The sequence below is a fragment of the Hirundo rustica genome, chromosome 12 (assembly GCF_015227805.2).
Source record: "Hirundo rustica isolate bHirRus1 chromosome 12, bHirRus1.pri.v3, whole genome shotgun sequence".
Classification (NCBI taxonomy): domain Eukaryota; kingdom Metazoa; phylum Chordata; class Aves; order Passeriformes; family Hirundinidae; genus Hirundo; species Hirundo rustica.
Genome location: NC_053461.1, coordinates 4,059,362 through 4,078,591, shown reverse-complemented (window position 1 = coordinate 4,078,591; position 19,230 = coordinate 4,059,362). Strand labels below are relative to the sequence as shown.

General features: G+C 52.3%; 1 protein-coding gene across 1 annotated transcript in view; it reads right to left on the bottom strand.

Annotated features, from left to right (window-relative positions):
* The window catches only part of TWF2 (twinfilin actin binding protein 2), a 29,975-nt gene that overhangs the window by 8,702 nt on the left and 2,043 nt on the right, over window positions 1-19,230 (bottom strand). Inside the window, exons 2-3 of the mRNA XM_040075959.1 lie at window positions 11,711-11,788; window positions 1,056-1,234 (exon numbers count right to left, since the gene is read on the bottom strand). Coding sequence (XP_039931893.1) covers window positions 1,056-1,234; window positions 11,711-11,788 — 257 coding nt within the window. The remainder of the gene's footprint in view (window positions 1-1,055; window positions 1,235-11,710; window positions 11,789-19,230) is intronic.

Here is a 19,230-nt window from a genome sequence, read left to right as displayed (position 1 = left end):
ACTTTACTCCACGCTTTGTTTTCTAGTCCCTGAGCTCCAGAGCACCACTTCTCACCAGCACCTGGGTTAGAGGAGGCACAAATTCCACAGAGCCACTTAAAAGTGACTTTTGCCTTCTATTGCATCATTCTGCAGAATAAGAGCTTTGGTAAGTGCTCCTGGGCACTTTGTGCTTCTGCAGTAAGAGCCTCTGTGGTTTGTTGAAAGATATACATATTTGAAATATATATTATTATATATACACGTGTATATGTACAGGTACATGTGCACAAATATACACATGCATATAAAATTACATATATATCGCTTGCATATATATTTTTATATATGTGACCAGTGCGTGTATTAACGTGGCAGTAAATCTATCTAGCTCATAGATAGATATCTAAAATATTAATATAAAAAGATAAGAAATAAATATATTAATATAAAAATATAAAAATATAAATATATAACAAATATATATACATATACATATATATATATATACACACACATAAATACGTCAATAGAAGGCAAGCACACATCAGTAAATCTCAGACCCGTTACAGAGATGTGCTCAACAGGATGGCATTTTCCAAGCTGTACCACTGACACCTTCTAAACCTGCTTCCCATCCAACCAGCCCTTTTGTGCCCGCTCTCCAACAGCTGATTTTGGAGCAAGGCCTGGAGAAGGGCTGGCAGACACTCTGCATCGAGCAGAGGAGGGCCAGGCCGGAGACAAATCCGTGTCAGTGCCAGCTCTTCCCAGCAATGGCCAGAGCCACGCTGGGATGTCTCCATCCCGGCCTCATGGTCCACACCGCTCCCCCCTCTACATCCCAGCTCCTCCACCTCCTCACCTAGCACTGAAACAGGACAGAGACACAGTCCCAGTGTATCTCTTTGTGTCTTAAAAAATTCCCCATCCTCACAGCAGTCCCCATTTCTCAACCCAGGCACCATGACCGAGGGTGTGAAGGCTCCTCCTCAGCCCCAGGGCAAATTCCCCTTGGCCAGCGCCTCCCCAGCACACCCCTGTCCCCAGGCTGGCTGCCAGGGCCTGGAGCTCACCGGGGAGCTGTCGGGGGACCAGGAGATGAAGAGCCACTCGTAGCCCTGGGCGTTCTGGCTGTCCAGGCGGTACAGGACGTAGCAGGGCTGCTGCTCATCCAGCAAGGGCAGCACGAAGGTGTCATAGTCAGCGTCCCAGCGCCGGGACAGCTCTTTGTGGGCTCCCAGCGTGAGCTGCTCTGGAAGGAGAGGACAGGAAAGGTGTTAGATGAAAGCTCATCTTGCAGGACCAGGTGGCGGCTCATTAAGGGCTCACTGCAGCTCCACCACCAACAATGATGCTGTACTGCAGAAGAAGAAATTATGACCTCGAGTCACGTGCAGGAGTGTACATTCCCAAGGACGACCCTCCAGGAGAGAACATGGGGCTGTGGCTGCTGTGGAGGGCTGGTTTTCTGCCAGCCTCCTGTCAACCATCTCTTCCCCTCCTGTGTTTCTCACCAGCGAAGTCTCCCCGCTGGTGACCACCTGTGGCTTCCTTCCATGCTGCTCCCACCGGCTCTGCAGTCCCCAGCCACCCCTCCTTGCTCACAGGGGAACACAAGACCTCCCCCATCCCACCTGGACAAGCCCTGGAGTCACTAGAACACCTCACCAGGGACACGGAGAACCACCAACGTGTTGGGTGCTGAGAAAAGCAATGGTCTCAGCAAAAATCCAGGATGATGAGCCAAAGCTACTCTCACTGGATTCCCTGTAACCTCACAGGGGTCAAAATCAAAGCTGATACCCAAAGCCCGGGTCTGTGGGCAGCAGGGGTGTCCCACAGCCCCCAGCCTGGAGGGGGACCATGCTGCCAGGAGAGCTCCAGCCTCTGGAATTAACCTGTGTATTTCACACACACCTCAAGCTATTACAATTTTCAGCTGCTACATAAGTGGCAGTGGGACTGGGAGCCCTGTGAGCTGGGCACTGCTCAGCTGGGATTTAAAGACTGGTGCAGGCATCCTGCAGACACGAATCCTCACCCTTGCAAGGGTTAAGTCAAGCTTTGGGATGGCTGGGTGGAAAAGTGGGGGCACCCACTCCATTTGCACGTCACAGCACAGCTGGTCTGTAGCTGGACAGATAAATTTGGCCATAAATAAGAAGCTAGGCTAGCCTAGTTTGACACAGAAATGAAGTGAACAAGTCCCTGGGTGAGCAGTGACAGGATGGACTTGAACCCAAACAGGGACCCCAGCCAATCCCACCCAACCCCGAATGCAGATGTATCACTGGCCAGGGAGCTGAGATCCCGAACAATCAGGTGTTCAGGAACGGGAATTTGAACCCCCTATAAAAGGGAGCGGCCATAATAAATCTGGGCTGTTTTCTCGCATGATCTTCGTGAGTCCTGTGTGTCTGTCTCCAGCCTAGGACAGTAATGAGTAAGTGGTGAATCCTCGACGTGATCCACACAGCTATTCCACGTGTAGAGCGAGGGAGACAGGCGGCAAGCGAGGAGAGCCGCCAAGCAGCGGAAAAGCTGCAAAGAAAAGGAGGCAAGGAGAGTTTTAATACGGCAAAAAAGCTCTAAAAACAGAGGTGAGGAGAGCCTTACTACAGCAAAAAAGCTGCAGAAACCAGGCTTTATTAGACTTGCTGACGTGGGCTAAGAACCGAGGGTTAGACACGACTAAAGAAGCCGCTCTCAATATAAATATTTGGGCGCGGACTGGGAGATTTATAATAGAAGCAGCTTCCAAAGGCGACAAAAGCACCATAAAAGTTATAAAGCCCTGGAAACTCATTTTGGACTTGCTGAGGCCGATAAAAACGGAGATACGTGGCAAGGACCGGGGGCTCGGGAGGCATGGGCTCCCCTGCAGCGCACAGAAGAAGAGGATGGTGAAGCGGCTGCCCCGCGTCGCCGCACTGCGCTGAACGAGCGCCCGGCACCGAGCCCGGCCGTGCCGCGTTGGGAAATCCCGGAGGGCGGCGGAGACCACCACGAGGCAGTGCCCAAGCAGCCGGCGGCGCCCAGCCCCAGCCAGCGGCAAAATCCTGGCTTGGCTACGAAGCCGCCCATGGTGCCACCTCCGCTGGTCACAGCCACCTGCTGCAGCAGCTCGTGGGCAGACCCCGAGGTCACATCACTACGGATGCCGAGGCAATGGCACACCCAGAAACGCAGCGGAACCAAGAAATGCCGGCACGGCGATGCCAGACCCCGCTCCCACCGCCGCCACGGCCCCACCGTGCCTGCGGCCAAGGGCTGAACAGCCCGAGCATCCCACATGGCCGATGGATCCACGAGACCCCCCCAGAGAGACGCGGGGTCACCGCTCTGCTGGAGCCCCGCGGAGGAGGCTCTCGCAACACGGCCGGCGCCAGCTCCAGCGCCATCGCTGCTCCCGTGGGATGCCACCGCCACTCCAACCCAGCGGGCTTTGAGAAAGAGGCACGGAGAATGGCACTTGCCAGTGGGGATCTAGAGGGGGCTGAGCGAATTGTGGTGCCCACGTCTTCACCGTCATCGGAGGACTGGCGGCACGGGGGCGAGACAGTTGCAGCATTCCCGGTTCAGCGAGGCAATGGGAGTTGTCCTGATAAACATGTACCTTTTAATTGGCAAATCCTCTCCGAGCTACGCCAATTAGCGGCTGAACACAGGCTGGGATCGCCTGCAGTTGCAAATATGCTTCGGTTTCTAACTGCCAGTGAATTAACCCCCTTTGACGTGAGGCAAATTGCAAACTTACTCAGTACTCCAGTGAATTATATGATGTTTGAAGCCGCCTGGAGAAATTTTGCACAGGAACAGGGACTGCTAAACTCAGAAGCTTCGCAGCAGGACCCATGATTTGGGGCAGGGGTTTCTCAACTCATGGGACTGCCTCCATGGAAAGTCCACAGGTGTGAGCCCATCTGAACCCCTCAATAGTAGGCCAGGCAACAGACTTAGGAATGCAGACCCTAATGAAAATTACAAACGTGTCTGTGCTGACCAAAAAAATATTCCAGCATAAGACAAAGCCCCAACAAATTATATATGCAGTTCATAAAGCGTTTGCAGGATGCTATGGAAAAACAGATAGCAAACAGCAAAGCAAGGAATCAATTAATACTACAATTAGCACGAGATAATGCAAACAAGGACTGCAGAAAAGTTACAGCTGCATTACCCAAAGAGAATCCAGCCTTAGAGGAAATTATTAATGCATGTGCCAAGGTTGGAACTGGCTCACGTAACATGGACTTGTTAGCTAATTCTATTACAGCTGTGGTAAAACTGACACCCCGTTGCTACAGATGTGGACGAGGCCACTTGAAGGTAAGCTGTCCCCACGGGGCCACCCCACCGGGGACATCTCGAGGACAGAGAAGTGTAAATGCAAGCTGCAACCGATGTGGGAGGTTCGGACATGCAACCAAACCGTGCAAGTCCAAATTTCATATTAATGAACAATTTCTCAAGGACCAGGGAAACGGGAGACTGAGCGCGAAAAGACGTAACGATACAGACATTTTCCCACCCTCCAGTGCAAGCCTGTGCGACCAGCTCACAGCAAGGACAAGAGCACCAGCTAGAGTGGATGTTTCCACCTCAATCCCAACAACTATAAGCTCATTAAAGGTGCATGAAGTCTCTCTCGAGGCCTAGGGGCCCATATGGAAAGGACTGAGTGCACTGCTTATAGGGAGATCCAGTGCCACCTCGCAAGGTATTTTTGTGCACCCAGGTGTTATCAACGCTGACTTTACAAGACAAATACATCCTATGCTATCAACCCCTACTCCACCCGTAACTATCCCTGCTAAAACCCAAATTGCACAACTCATTCCTTTAAAGTCTTCTGTTCCCAAAGCAGATTCTAGGGTGCAAGGAGACCGAAGCTTCAGATCAACAGGAGAGCACTGAGCTCGGGCCGTGGGTGATCAAAGACCTAACACGGTTTGTGCTGTTGGGATGCGTCAGGAAAGGTCCTGGCAGATAAAAGTCAGTGAGATAATTGACACAGGGGACACGTCACTATCATCTCTGCCAACACATGGCCTTCATCGTGGCCTACCACACCTGCGAGATCTGCCCTCGCTGCCTCAGAGGGACCACACAGAGATGACTGAGTAGCAAACTTGCGTTGGTTAAAAATCCAGATATCAAACAGCTGACATGCGACCATATATCACTGCTGCACCACTTAGCCTGTGGGGGAGGGATGTTCTGTCAGCGTGGGGAGTCTGGCTGGGGATGGATTTTTAACCAGGAGTCTGGCTGGGGATGGATTTTTAACCAGGAGTCTGGCTGGGGATGGATTTTTAAGCAGGAATCTGGCTGGGGATGGATTTTTAACCAGGATTCCGGCTGGGGATGGATTTTTAACCAGGAGTCCGGCTGGGGATGGATTTTTAACCAGGGCTACTGTACTGAAGCATGTAAAGTATCCCACCTGAGCTCAAAAACAGCTCGCTACTCAGCCTGTGTAAGTACCACAGTAGTCCCTCAGGAAGGAGAAACTGGGCACACTAAAAGCCCTGCTACGAGAACAACTAGCTCAGGGGCACACAGAACCATCTTTGAGCCCCTGGAACACCCCGGTATTTGTCAAAAAAAAAAAAAAAAAAAAATCTGGTAAATGGAGGTTGCTCCATGACTTGGGAAAAATCAGTGCTTGTAATAGAAAGCATGGGTGCTTTGCAACCTAGCATGCCATCTCCTCCCACGACACTTGCCACCTGAGACATTCTGATGGTAGACTTGAAATATTATTTTTTCACGGTTCCGTTACACCCGGATGATACCCCAATATGATTTACTCTCACAGCGCCATCCATTAATAATGCTCCATCAGTGGAATGTTATCAATGGGAAGTTTTACCGCAGGGGATGAAAAACAGCCCCACAATTTGTCAATGATGTGTTGCACAGGCACCCTCACCAGTGAGAGAACAATTTCCAGGGGTGTACTGTTACCAGGGCACAGATGATATCTTAATAGCAACCCCAACCATAAAAGAACTCACACAGGTTCAGCCAAGCCTGTTGCAAGTATTAAAAACATTTAGGTTGCAGGTGGCACCAGAAAAGGTGCAGCAGCAACACCCTGGAAATATCTAAGCCTCAAAATAATAGATCAGACCATTCAGCCACAAACGATTCAACTTTCAACCAAAATTCAAACTCTAAATGTTGCACAAAGATTTTTGGGTACCATAAACTGGCTCAGATCCTATCTAAGATTGATCAGCTGACTATTAGCGCCCTTATTTAACCTCCTAAAAGGTAATCCTGAGCTAACTTCCCCCAGAAAATTAACTCGAGGGGCAAAAGCCGCTCTCAAAACAGTACAGCAAGCCACAACAACCAGACAAGTCCAATGGGTGTGCCCAGACGTGTGCATTACTGCATTTATTCTCATTGTTGATTTTCACCCCACTGGTATTATTAGACAGCAGGATACTCACTGGCCCAGCCCTTTGCACATTCTAGAGGGGATGTTTCTACCTCATCAACCAAAAAAGACGGCTCCTACCATCTTTGAGCTGATTGCACAATTAATTATCAAATGCCACCAGAGGTGTTTACAATTGAGTGCTAGAGATCCTTCAAAAATTCTTATACCTGTGATACAAGAACAACTTGAATGGTGCTTTGCCAGTAGCAGAGCTTTACAAAGTGCCTTGCAAAATTTCTCAGGACAAATTACTTACCACCTACCAAGCCATAAATTACTGCAGTTAGGTGGGGAAATTGCACTGCCTCTAAAACCTCTGAAAACTACACACCCCTAAAACACGTTACAGTATTCAATGATGGTTCTAGAAAAGGGGGAAAAGCCATTGCAACATGGAAGGAAGGAGGTGAGTGGCAAACATTGGAAGGTTGTGAGAGGAGATCACCTCAGTCAGTAGAGCCACGGGCTGTAGCTATGGCTTTCCAACATTTTCCTCATATTCCTCTAAATGTTGTGACTGACTCTGGGAACGTAGCTGATATTACAAAGAGATTGGATCGGTACTATTAAAATAAATTGACAATGCACCACTTAGTAAAAACTCTGTGCCATACCATCCAAGCCAAAACTTGCCCTTATTACATCTTACACGTCAGAAGCCATACAAATTTACCAGGTTTCATTGCAGAGGGCAATGCTCAAGCAGGCTGGACAGCACCACAACCAGACGTGCTTGCACAAGCAAAGACATCACAGGAGCTTTTCCACCAAGGTGTTTGAGCCCTACAGCGACAATTCCAGCTGTCAAACACAGAGGCTCGTAATATAGTTAACAACCTGTGCTGACTGCCAAGGCCACACTGCACCACTGCAGGTGGGGGCAAACCCTCGTGGACTGCCTGCCCTGCAAATCTGGCAAACTGATGTCACACACATCCCTGAATTTAGCCATTTAAAATATGCACGTGTCTCAACTGACACCTTTTCATCATCTACGTGGGCTTCAGCACACACAAGAGAAAAAAGTTGGGATACCTTTGCTGCTTTAGGTATCCCCATACCATCAAAACAGACAATGGCCCTACACACATTTCAAAAAATACAATTCCTACAGCTCTGGGGGGTCATACCACACTAGTATTCCTCACTCAGCAATAAGACAGGCCATCATGGAACGTGCACATGGCACTTTAAAATGCATACTTGAAAAACAGAAGCAAGGAATGTGTGGTAGGACTCCACAGAGTAGAATAGCTAAAGTTATCTACACCCTAAATCATTTGACAGTATTAGAAAATTCCCAGAACGCAGCCATTTTAAATCACTTTTTATCATTACAATCATCCAGTGATGCCCAGTTGCCCAAGCCCAAAGTAGTGGTGCAAGACTTCATCACGAGAAAGTCCTTAGGATCCTATTACCTATGGACAGAGATATGCTTGTGTCTCCACAGACACCAGAACACAAGAGATGTGTGAGCCCTGCACTATGGGCCACAAGTAACACCCCCTAAGAGACCCTAAACAGACATCGTAGAGCCCTGTGAGGAACAATGATTGAAACAACTCGTGCACTACCCCATGGAAATCTGAGACTCATGAATCAAGGGGCAGCTTATTTAAGGATTTCATTTGTTTACAGATGGCTTCATCTGTTAATTAGTTTTTCTGACTGTTCTAAAAGTTGACTGGCTTTTTGTTTGCAGTGTTAGGTTGTGCCTTGTAACTTCCAAGCAGTTAGGCTGTGACATGCTAGCCTGAAGGATTCTGCTGTTGGTGATGCCACCTGACAGCTCCTGGATGTGGATGCTGGAGCTCCAGCAGTACCTGAGACACATCGCTGCCTAGGCAGAGCGAGGTTCGTCCAGTCGGGTAGAAAACCTCATTCAAACTAAGCTCATGTCATCCTGTCTGCAAAGGGCCCTTGCAGGAAAGGTAAGAAAGAACACTCTGCATTTTTTTAATAGAACAGAAAGGAGAAATTGTCACAGCACAGCTGGTCTGTAGCTGGACAGATAAATTTGGCCATAAATAAGAAGCTAGGCTAGCCTAGTTCAATACAGAAAAGAAGTGAACAAGTCCCTGGGTGAGCAGTGACAGGATGGATTTGAACCCAAACAGGACCCCAGCCAATCCCACCCAACCCCGAATGCAGATGTATCACTGGCCAGGGAGCTGAGATCCCGAACAATCAGGTGCTCAGGAACGGGAATTTGAACCCCCTATAAAAGGGAGCGGCCATAATAAATCTGGGCTGTTTTCTCACATGATCTTCGTGAGTCCTGTGTGTCTGTCTCCAACCTACGACCCCAACCTAACGTTTGTAGATGCAGCAAGGTCTGGGGGGAGATTACGGGACTCAGAACAAGATGTAGGAAATTCTGGAGGTGCCAAAGCAAAATGTTTTGGGGCTTTGGACAATTAGCACTTGAGGGCATGCTTGGCCCGGCACATGCCCTGCCCACAGCCTCTACTCACATGCCTCCATCTACACGCCTCTACCCACAGCCCTGCTGCCCACTGGGAGCCAGGGAGCCCCTTGGCTGGGGCACAGCCCTCTCCCTTCCAACCCATTCAGCTTAGCAGCTCCAAATCTCATGGCAGGAAAGCTTTTAAGGAAAACAGTGGAGAAACGAAGGGTTTGGGAGGAATGACTCACTCCTTCTTCCCACACAGGCAGGACATCTCCCGTGACAGCAGCACAGCCCTCCTCTGCCCAGCACTGCCCTGGCAGCTGCCACCACTACTGAATCCAGTTATTTGTGCATGGGTGGCACAAGTTGCTGGTCCAGTAACAAGGACAGCAGAGAACACGGTGCTTGAAGTATTTTACCTTTGGCAAAACCACCTGTTTCGAGAAAGGCAAGCATAAAAACCTCAGCGGTACTCCTAAAATAAACACAAAGCTCTGTGAATGGATTTGTGCATCACAGAGCCCTGAGATCCTGAAGAAACTGCAGGAATTTTCACAGGGCAGCTGGAAGGTATCTCTGTCTGCAAAACAAACCAACACCTTAGCACAAAGCAATCAGTGCTGAGTCACCCCAGGCTATTCCCGGGCTGTGACTCAGACAGACCCCAGCCGTGCTGCTGGAAGCTGCCAGCCTTCAACTTTCCCCTGAACTCTTTGCAGTTCTGCTCAATGCATCCAGGGACAAATTTTCTTCCTTGGGAAGTGTCAGAAAGGGGAAACTCCGAGCAGACGCCCTTCAGCAAAGTTATACAGCACTGGCAATATCAGGCTCTGTTTGTACCAGGAGCTGCTGCTGGAAAAGCAGAGCTGGGAGTGTTCCTGGCCCTCGAGGTGCCCCCATCACTCCCTGCCTTGCTCTGAAATGTCTCTGCAAGGCAGCCCTGCCCACAGCTCTGGGGGGGTGCCAATCAGCAAAACTCAGTGCACACCATCACCTGTAAGTGAAGAAATGCATCCAACAGGGAAGTCCACAAAGCCAATCTTGTCCCAGGCCCTGCTGACAGTGAGGAGCAGAGCATCATCTAAAAACAGGCTGCAGCACAAGCTGCTCTCATGCCAAGAAACTGCTGCTGAGTCCCGGTGCACATCCTGCTCCCCTACTCCCTCCTCCATCCAATCTCAGCTCTTCCCAGTAGATCTCCAAAGGCAAAACGACCTCTCTAATTTCTCCCAAAGGGAGAACTCAGCCACAATGGTGGTGTTGGAGATGCCCAAACACAGAGCATCTGCCATAAGGCCCCTTGCATCATCTTCCTCTCCTGCTCACTGCTGCCTGCTCCAAAATGCCCCAAGACAAATCCTCCACAGGGGAAAAGGTGCTGCAAGCCAACCAGCAGAGAGGGATGCTCCTCTTCCACATCCCCTTGAGGCAGGGCAGCTGGCATGTCCTCTCCAGGAAGTTCTGGACACCTGTGCTCCAGGGTGAGCATCCATCTGTCTGGCTGTGACATACACCTGGCCGCTTGTTAGTGCCCAAAGTTCCTTTGCTGCTGGGTACCAGCAGGCTGATGTCCCCTGCGTGACAGAAGAGTGGTGGCCCTGCTGCTGACAATGGACAGATAAATAGATCCCATTCAGACAGAGCAGAGATGGTGGGAAATGTTTTCCATTGGTGATAAAAAGTCTCCCTCGCTGGTGTCAGCAGCCACAGCCTAAAACCAGTGGCACAAGCCCTAAGCATCCCAAGTCCAGGCTTAGGGACAGGCACGACTTATCCTAACACAAACCCAATCCCCACTTCTGAAAAGCAAAAGAAGCTGAGAGCGCAAAACCGTTGTCAAAGGCACCCCAAGGAAACAACGTGGATGTTTCATGCCCCAACAACGGGGACCTTGCCAAGGACAAAGCCAACACTACCGAGCCTCGCTGCAGCCCCGCTGATGTGCCCCACGCATTTCCAGTCACGCTGCTCTTCTGAACAGGACATTCTCCAAAGGTCAGGTGGGCTCCTTATGACCACAGGCTCCTTACAACCACATCCACCTTGGTGTTTGCACCGGTGGCCCACCCAGGGGAGGCGGTGACAGCAGCCTGGCAGGGCAGCAATGTCCCACTGCTGTGAGAAACAAGTCATTCACACGCAACTGTGTGAGGGCGAGGCGATGGAAAACCGACACCGGGACAGCTCCCCGCCCGCTGGGACACTCAATCAGTGCTCAGCTCTGCTCACTCCCTTGGCAGATGCAGAGGACACCCAAAGGACCCGTCCCATGAGACAAACACGGGCAAGGTTGGTGCCAGCCTGTGTCGTGGGCTAGGAGCAGCCCGTGGGATGGGATGGGATGGGATGGGATGGGATGGGATGGGATGGGATGGGTCACGGAGTGTGACATTCCTCACAGGATGCCGCTGTGGGGCTGTGCTGGGCCTTGAGCACTCCCCTGCCCTGAGCATCTCCTTGCCAGGCGTGGGATGACACACCTGAGGAAGAAGATGCCTGTTCATCACCCCCAACAAAGGTCCCAGGGTCCCTGCAGCAGCCTGCCACAGGGATCCCATAATAAAATATGACACAGCAGCAGCAAAAGCCCCCACAGAGCACTGATCCCAGGCTGGTATTGCTCTGCTGGCAAAGTCACTGCTCCCCACTGGAGCTGCCCTGGGGCTCCAAGAGCTGCTCACCAGCACACCCAAAGTTTGGGCTTGTATTTCAGGTCTGGGTTGCCACATGCCCAGAAGCCCCAGCTGCATTTTCCTTGAGGTTTCCAAAAACACAAGCTGGCACCGCAGTGGTAAAGAAGAAAGGAGGAGAGGAAACAGAAAACAGACAGAGTGTAAATCAAAGCACTTAAAAATGGGACTTACCGTCCTCAATGATGACCTTGATGAGCCGAACCGAACCATTTCGGGCTTTGGCAAAAAAGTCCCTTAATTCTGTGGTGGCTGAAAGAACCAGAAACATCGTGATCAGATTTAGCAATCAAAGCAGGTGCTGGGTTGCTCACTGACTGACCAAAAAGGGGACCCACTTGGCAGGACAGAATTTAAAACTTTAAAAAAAAAAAAAAAAAAATTAAACCTCTGGTGCCAAAAACAATATAATAAAAAAAAACAATAATACAAAACCCAAAAAGCTGGGAGAGGAGAGCTGGGTCTCCCTGAGGCGCCAGAGTTAAATAGCAGCTGGGAGCACATGTGATCCAGAGAACCTGATACTTGGCCTGGGTGAACATAATCACCCAAATTTAGATGATGGCTTGGCCGGTGCAGGCAGGGAGAGCTCAAGTGACAGGTTGATTCACTTTACAGAGTGGTAGGGTTGGCAGGGCCGGGGTGGCTGGAGGATGTCCTGACAGGCTGTAACGTCCTGGGCTTGTGACACACGGCAGGATGCTGCTCCCGAGCGGCTGGGAACCAGCACAACTCCAAACTGGAGAAGCTGGTTTGAAGCTGAGCCCCTGGGGAAGGGAAAGGCAACAGCCCCAGGGTTTTGCTCCGGAGCTGGCAGGGCTTGCATTGCAGAAGGCTTTTGGGAAGCGTTTCAGGGAGCATTCCTCCTCACCCTGCTCCCTGAGCACCAGGAAAACAATCTTCAGCATCCTACCAGAGGCAGCTGGAGGCACTGGATATTGAAAGAGCAGCCCACAGCCAGCACTGGAGGCTTCACCTGCCCACCCAGGGTGCATCACTGGCACAGAGCTCCTGTGCCACCCAGGACAGGCTCCGTGTGAAGGCAAAGCCCAGGAGATGTGGCTCCCAGGGGCCAACCCCTGACAAGGATCACCTCCTGCCCTGGTTCCCCCTAGAGCCCCCCAAGCGCTTTCCTGGATGCAGAGGTGCAGCAAAGGGGGCCCTGTGAGCTCAAAGCTGCTGTGTTTGTTAGAAATACTCAGGAAACCGGTGTTGCAAAGATTAGAGATCTGGGCAGAGGCCCCTTATCAGATACCAGGATCCGTGCTTGGAGTCTCCATCAGCAGCGCCTCCATTCCCAGGGCTCTGGTGTGCCAAAACAGCCAGCAGCAGGAGGGAACCTGGAGCCCCAGAGCACCGACAGAGCCCAAGGCACGTGGCAAAGGAAGCCACCCCTACAAGGGCCACATCCACTCCCTGCAGTCCCTCCAGCACCAGGTACCACCCTCAGCACAGGCCCAGGAGGAGTCTTGATGTGACCTGGCACCCGCACAAGGGACACAGACCGTCACTCAGCGGTGCCCTGAGTCCCCTGCAGGCAGACCTTGGGCTGGGGCACTGCCCACAGCTCCCCCAGCCCCGAGGGAGGAGGAATCCCCAGGGAACTCCCAGGAAACTCCCGCCTGTCCCCACAGGTGACACCTCTGCGGTGCATCTGCTCCACCAGCCCAAAGCCTGCCCTGATCAGAGGTCTGGGTGACTTCTCCTCCCACGGAGAGAAGAGGCACACGTGAGGAAGAGCTCCCAGGCCGGCTCCCTGCAGGCAGCAGCTCCCACACAAAGGCAGAGATGCCATCCTGACAGGACCCCGCAGCAATGGGCACACAGACACACCAGCAAAGGCACATCCCTACTTGATGGCATTTTAAGGACAAACAGAAGGTTTGCTGGTGTAATCCCACCACAAGCACGCTCCCTCCAACAGCATTGAGGCAGGTGAAGCTCCCCCAGCTCCCAGAGCAGAGGTTCACCATCTCCTAGTGCCAGCTGGGAGCTCAGCCCGCTCCTGCTGTGCCCAACCAAGGATACGATGATATTTTTAGCCCCCTTCCCTGTTGAGAGAGACTGTTTCCTTCTGGCAGCATCTGTGGTTACTGCACACACACACAGGGCGGAAGCGGAAGAGAAAAAGTCATTTATACACCCAGGAAACCTCGTGCAGGAGACAAAAGCTCTCAATAAGCATTAAGTTTCACCAATTCGTATTACGCTGGGAAACTATGAGAGAATAACATTGCTCCTGGATGTTGCTACAGCATCAAGTTCAGGGAAGAAACAGGAAAGCTCTGCAGCACTAAGCAGCCTGCAAACGCCTTCAGTCTGACCCCATCCTTCCCAGAACCCAAAGGCAGGTGGGGGGGTCTGGAAAATCAGGAGTCTGGGCAAATGCAACCCTGAAGCCCACGTGGAAATGCTGGGAGGGCCCTGGAGATCAACAGCCATGACTGGCACTTGGGTGGCTGACAAGAGACAGCCCAGCTCTGGGGTGTGTGTAGGCACCGAGGGGGTGAAGGGGACGAGGAAAAGCCTGGATGCTGCCAGAGAAGCCAAGTGCACCACAGGAAACACCACAAGGTCTTCCAAGGAGGGAGACCACTTCCAGAGGAGACAGCAGCAAAGCTTTCAAAAGAACTTCAGAGGGGGCTAGCAAGATTTAATTCTACCGAATTTTTTTAAAGCGATTTTCATTTAAATAAAAATACCAGAGTGACTCCAGCGTCCCCTTCTGCCTCTCACAGCGCAGAGCCAAGAGTCAGTGAGGAGGGAGAGGAATAAACCAGGGAAGGTTTGAGCATGAGCTCAGCAACTGCTTCATTATGGCATGATTACAACTTAATTGGCTCAGCAGACCTGACGAGATGGCTTGCGTGCCTGAAATATTAATAGAGAAGTCCACAGTCGGCTCTGGAGGAAGAGCTAGAGGAGCCCTCACCCTGGAGATGGTGCCTCATGGCATCCCCTGCCAGGAAGTCTCCAGGATACCACTCAAGAACTGAAAAACCCATGTGTGAGGAAACCATAAAAGCCAAGGGAGAGGGAGGAGCAACAGGGCAGAGGACTGAAAGGGACCCACACATCCAACTCACCCTCCAGACACGGGCTCCTGGAAATCCTGAAACAAATAATCCAGAAACAAATCCAAGCTGGGCTACAGCCAGTGTGCATCTACTGAGGCCAAGATGCACGAGATCCCCCAGGCTTCCTCCAGCAGAGCCAGAGACCTGTGGGCTTCAGGGGCCTCAGCCCAGCTTCTAAGTGTCTCCAAGTGCCAGATGCCAGCTTGGGAACACGGTGGTGGTGAACCTCCATGGCAGGGACACAAAAGCGCATGGAAAACTCACTCAGGGAGGTATCAGAGGTGGGATGGAGCAAGGTGTCCTGGGCACCTGGGATGGGTCCAGGCTTATCCACGTTTCCATGAACGCTTCTGGCAGCTGCAACAGTGCTTCCTGCAGCTGTAAGGTGGGAAGCTAGAGGAGACGCAAGGGTGCACTGGAGAAAAATTCACCGTTCTCTCAGGAGACTGGAGAAGTGGGCTGAGAAAAAAAGAAATAGGATGAAACTCAATAGGAAGCAACGTATCTCAACTGGGGAAAGGACCAGACAGGGCAGGGTCCAGCAGCTCCAGAGAAGAGAGGTGGGTCACACAAGCCAAGTCCAGGTTAGTCACTTCACACTGCTGCAGGCAAAGTCATTTGAGAAGGCACGAACAAGAGCACGACCACGTTATCTGGTGCTGACAAGGCTGCGGGCACAGCACGAACAGCACGCCCAGGCTCAGCATTGTGCACGCAGCGAGGCACGGCACAGACAGCACCCGTGCCAGAGGACACAGCGTGCAGGAGCCACCAAAGGAACTGCAGCTGGTCAGCTCAAGGAAGAGAAGAAAAATCATCAACAGCTTGTACTGGTTTTCCAGCCAGGAACATCAAGACCCACCCTGGCATTTGGGAAATCTCACGTTGAGGTGACCAAACGCAGGGAAGGACACCATGCCTCTGTCCCTGCCCTGAAAAATGGATGTTGCTGCTTTGAGGCAGCACGAGCTCAGTGGCATCTGAGGAACCTTCTGGCCTTTCTACAAGGCAGCCCTGCTGTGGACCCTCCTGGCAGGCCTGGTGGGCACGCACACCCACACCTCCTCAGCCACTCACCCAGCCCAAAATCACCTTCAGCCACTGAGCCCTGCAGCACCTCCCTCTCCCACTTGTTTGTAGGCTGCAGGTGAGTTGTCCCCTGCTCACGAGCGACCCGCACTCAGAAGGCTGGTGGCAGCATGTCCCAGGTCCCCCTGTCCCACACAGCCTCCCAGCCCAGTGGCACCTGCCACCCACTTGGGGTGGAGGGCTGAGCAGAGCCAGCTGATGACACCGAGGCACGCAGGCTGGGCAGCTCACAGCGCGGCGGGGAGGCGATGGCTGGCCAGCAGCTGCCCTCGGGTGGCCCTGACCCCGCAGGCAAACAGCCAGAGGAGAGCTGGAGCTGGTGCGGGGAGGGCGGGATGGTGCCTCCCCTCTGGCAGCACTGACCAAAAGGCGCAGACCAAAGCCTGAGCTGCCCCAGCTCAGGGAGCTCCAGATCCCTGCACCTCCTGCCGGACGCGCTGCTTGCAGCCAGAGGGCTGCCCTGTGCTGGGATTGCCCGTTTGGATCGGTCCCCAGGAGATTTCAGTGCCGGGCTTGAAGCAGGGCTCTCGTTCAAACTGCTGAACGATGGTGCCTCGGGTACCACCCTGCCAGCGTTCCCAACGGAGCCTCTTCCCGCTGTCTGCAGCCTCAGTCAGCTTCTCCGAGCAGAGCCGGGCTGCAGGGAGCCCGGAGGGGCAGAGAGGCAGCGATGACAGCCGGAGCCACTATCTCCCTGGGGATGCCGGGGTGCCAGCGGAGCCACCCGCACAATCCCCAGGGAAGCACTGCAGAACGAGGATGGAGGCGACAGCCACAGCCCCACACGTCCCCTCCTCCAGCCTCTCGCCCACTTGTTGGGGCACCAACAGGGTTTTGCTAGTTTGACCCTTCCCTCTGGCCCCACGCTGTGCCCAGCTCGCAGATCAATAATGCATGCTCCCTGAAACAGATCATCAAGTGACCTCGCCCTCCCGACAGAAACCCGAGCTCCGGCCATCAATCTTTCATTCGCTGGACTTCATCTTCAACTCGATGTGACTGCAAGCGGCTGCTTCCCTTTCACTGTCCGGGGCACGGCGTGCCTGGGATGCGACAGGGAACTCGCCCAAAAATCCAGCCACAAACCCAGGCAAAACTCCTCCAAGCTCCAGGGATGCTTGGCCAGACAGAAGTCAAGATGGTGATGAATAAAACATGGTTATACCTGCATTACCCATACTTGCTCTGCCCAGCTCCTGATCTGGGCATCCAGGAAAGGATACAACTGCAACAGGCACAAAATAGCTTTTGCTGCTGCTAAAATTCCTTCTTTTCAGTCTATCCCAGTGTAACTCCTTTAAGCAGTGCCTGCCCAACTCGCTTGCTGCAGAGAGCTTTTTTGCTGATGGATATAGTCAGCCAGTTTAAGCAGTAAGAGGATTTTATTTCTCACCATGGAAAAAATAAATATGCCTTTTGCAGGGAATCTTTTCTGAGGAAAAAAGCTACAGATGTCAGAAGAAAATAGAAAGAAGGGAGCGGGGTGGGGGGAAAAGGGAGCAGGAGAAGAGACAAGCAAAGTTTTTCTCCCCATTTTCTGTGGGGCTAGGCTGTGTTCCCACAGGATTCCACACAGACAGCTCCTGGTCCTTAGTGCAAATCCTGCCCAGAGACTTTCAGCCACCTGCCTGACACCAGACCTTTGCTTCTCGACACCTGGTTGTCCACGTGTGCCCAGGACCTGTTTTGTCTGCACTTTGCCACCTTGGATTGGCATTATTTGTCCCTTCCCTTGCTCCAGGCTAGGCAGCACTCACCCTGCAGGCAGCACCAGCTGGATCCTGGGGCAGAGGGGTGATGCAGCACACAAGGGCGGTCCTTCCTTGCCTGCAGAAGCCGTTGCTTGACGTTCCTTTTCTTCACCAGTAAAGCCACCAGCAGGGCACTGGTTTGTGCACTGGAGGGGGCAGGCACCCAGGGACAGACCCTGGCCACCATCTCACTGCAATTAGTCTCTCACTGCACATTTTCCAAAGGATTTCCTCTCTCCCACCACTTTAGGTGCTTGACTTTGAGGGGTTTGACACCTCAGAGCATTTATCTGGACTTACACCAGCACTGCCGCTCTGGCCATCCTGACATGCCCTCCACTCGGATACGGGCCACACTCCCAGTGAGCATCAACCTCCAAGGTGGCCCCAGAAAAGAGACTGCGTCTGGTTCCTCAAAAATATCCTTGCAGCAGCCCAGTGCCCTCTGTTCCCCATGAGTAAAAGGGGCCATGAACCAACCATCCCTTCTCCTTCTCCTTCTCCTCCTTCACTGATGGCACCTTGAGACACGTCTCTGGTTAGGGGTTGCCTCCAGCATTCCAAAGCTGTCCTCCAAGTTTGTGCATCCAGGTGCCTCAGGAGCCAGTGCTGCCACCCAGCACAGCCAGAGGAGAGGGGCTAAGGATGTGATGGATGAGCAGAGAAGGTGCTTCTTTCTTCTCACTTGACAGCCAAGAAGCCGCCTGCTTTCCATGAAGACTTTTACAGACCCAGCAGCTCCTGGGTCACTGCTCTTTTTTTTTACCCATCTGACAGGATTCCTGCCAACGTGCACCATGGTTATGCCTCTCCTGAAGCAAACATCCATTCCTGCCAGATGCAATTCCCAAAGCAAGGTCCAGACTTGAGGTAAAGTGGCAGCTCAGCTGTGGATGGGAGCAAAGGTCCTCCCCTATCCCCAGATCTTGCCAACTCCCCCAGAAAGAGCAGGTACCAAACTCTATTTTTGGGCTGAAGAAACAAAATGCATTCGATTTCTCTACTTTTTAGATGAAAAAAATACCCTCTAAGAGATTTTTTCCCTCTACCCAGTGGTCTTGAAAGAGATCCCAGAAGCGACTGAAAGCAGATGACCTCCCACCAGCATCAAAGCCCTGGTTCAACATCACCTTCCCAAGGTTCTAAGCTCAGGCAGCAAATGCTGCTCCAATCTAATGCCATTCAGAGCAAAAGAGGGACTGCAAAACCACTCAATGAATCCTCCCAGCTGTAGCTAAAAATCAGGTTTCCAGCCCCAGGAAGCCCACAGCACCCTTTGATAGCTTCCAACCGCCTCCCCAGCCTGGCAGTCACCATGGCAGCCTGGTTTTCTCGCCAGCACCTTCAAGAGAGCTGCCTGGGATAGCAAAAAAGAAAATAATTAGCCTCCTGCCCCTGCATAAAAGGCTCAGGGCTGACTACACTCCCTGACCCCCCAGCTCTCACTGCCATCGCTGCCCTTTCACCCGTTTCTCCCCAAAAGCTGGGATGACGTGGGAGAACTGCAGCAGGGGGCTGCTCCGGGGGGTCCCCACCACCTCCTCACCCTGCCTCACACAGACCCAGCACAGTGTCAAGCAAAATCCCTCGCCAGCTTGTCTGCAACCTCCCCTAAGCCAGCCAAGGAATCTGATCAGAATTCCCCTGGGAGCAGATGTCTTCCTGAAAATATGGGAGAAATGGGAGTGAACAAACAGAAAACGCTGGGTGCACACAAAGATAACAAGGCCCCAGAAACCAGGAAGAGGTGAATAATCCCTCCTCCTCAGCAACCAAC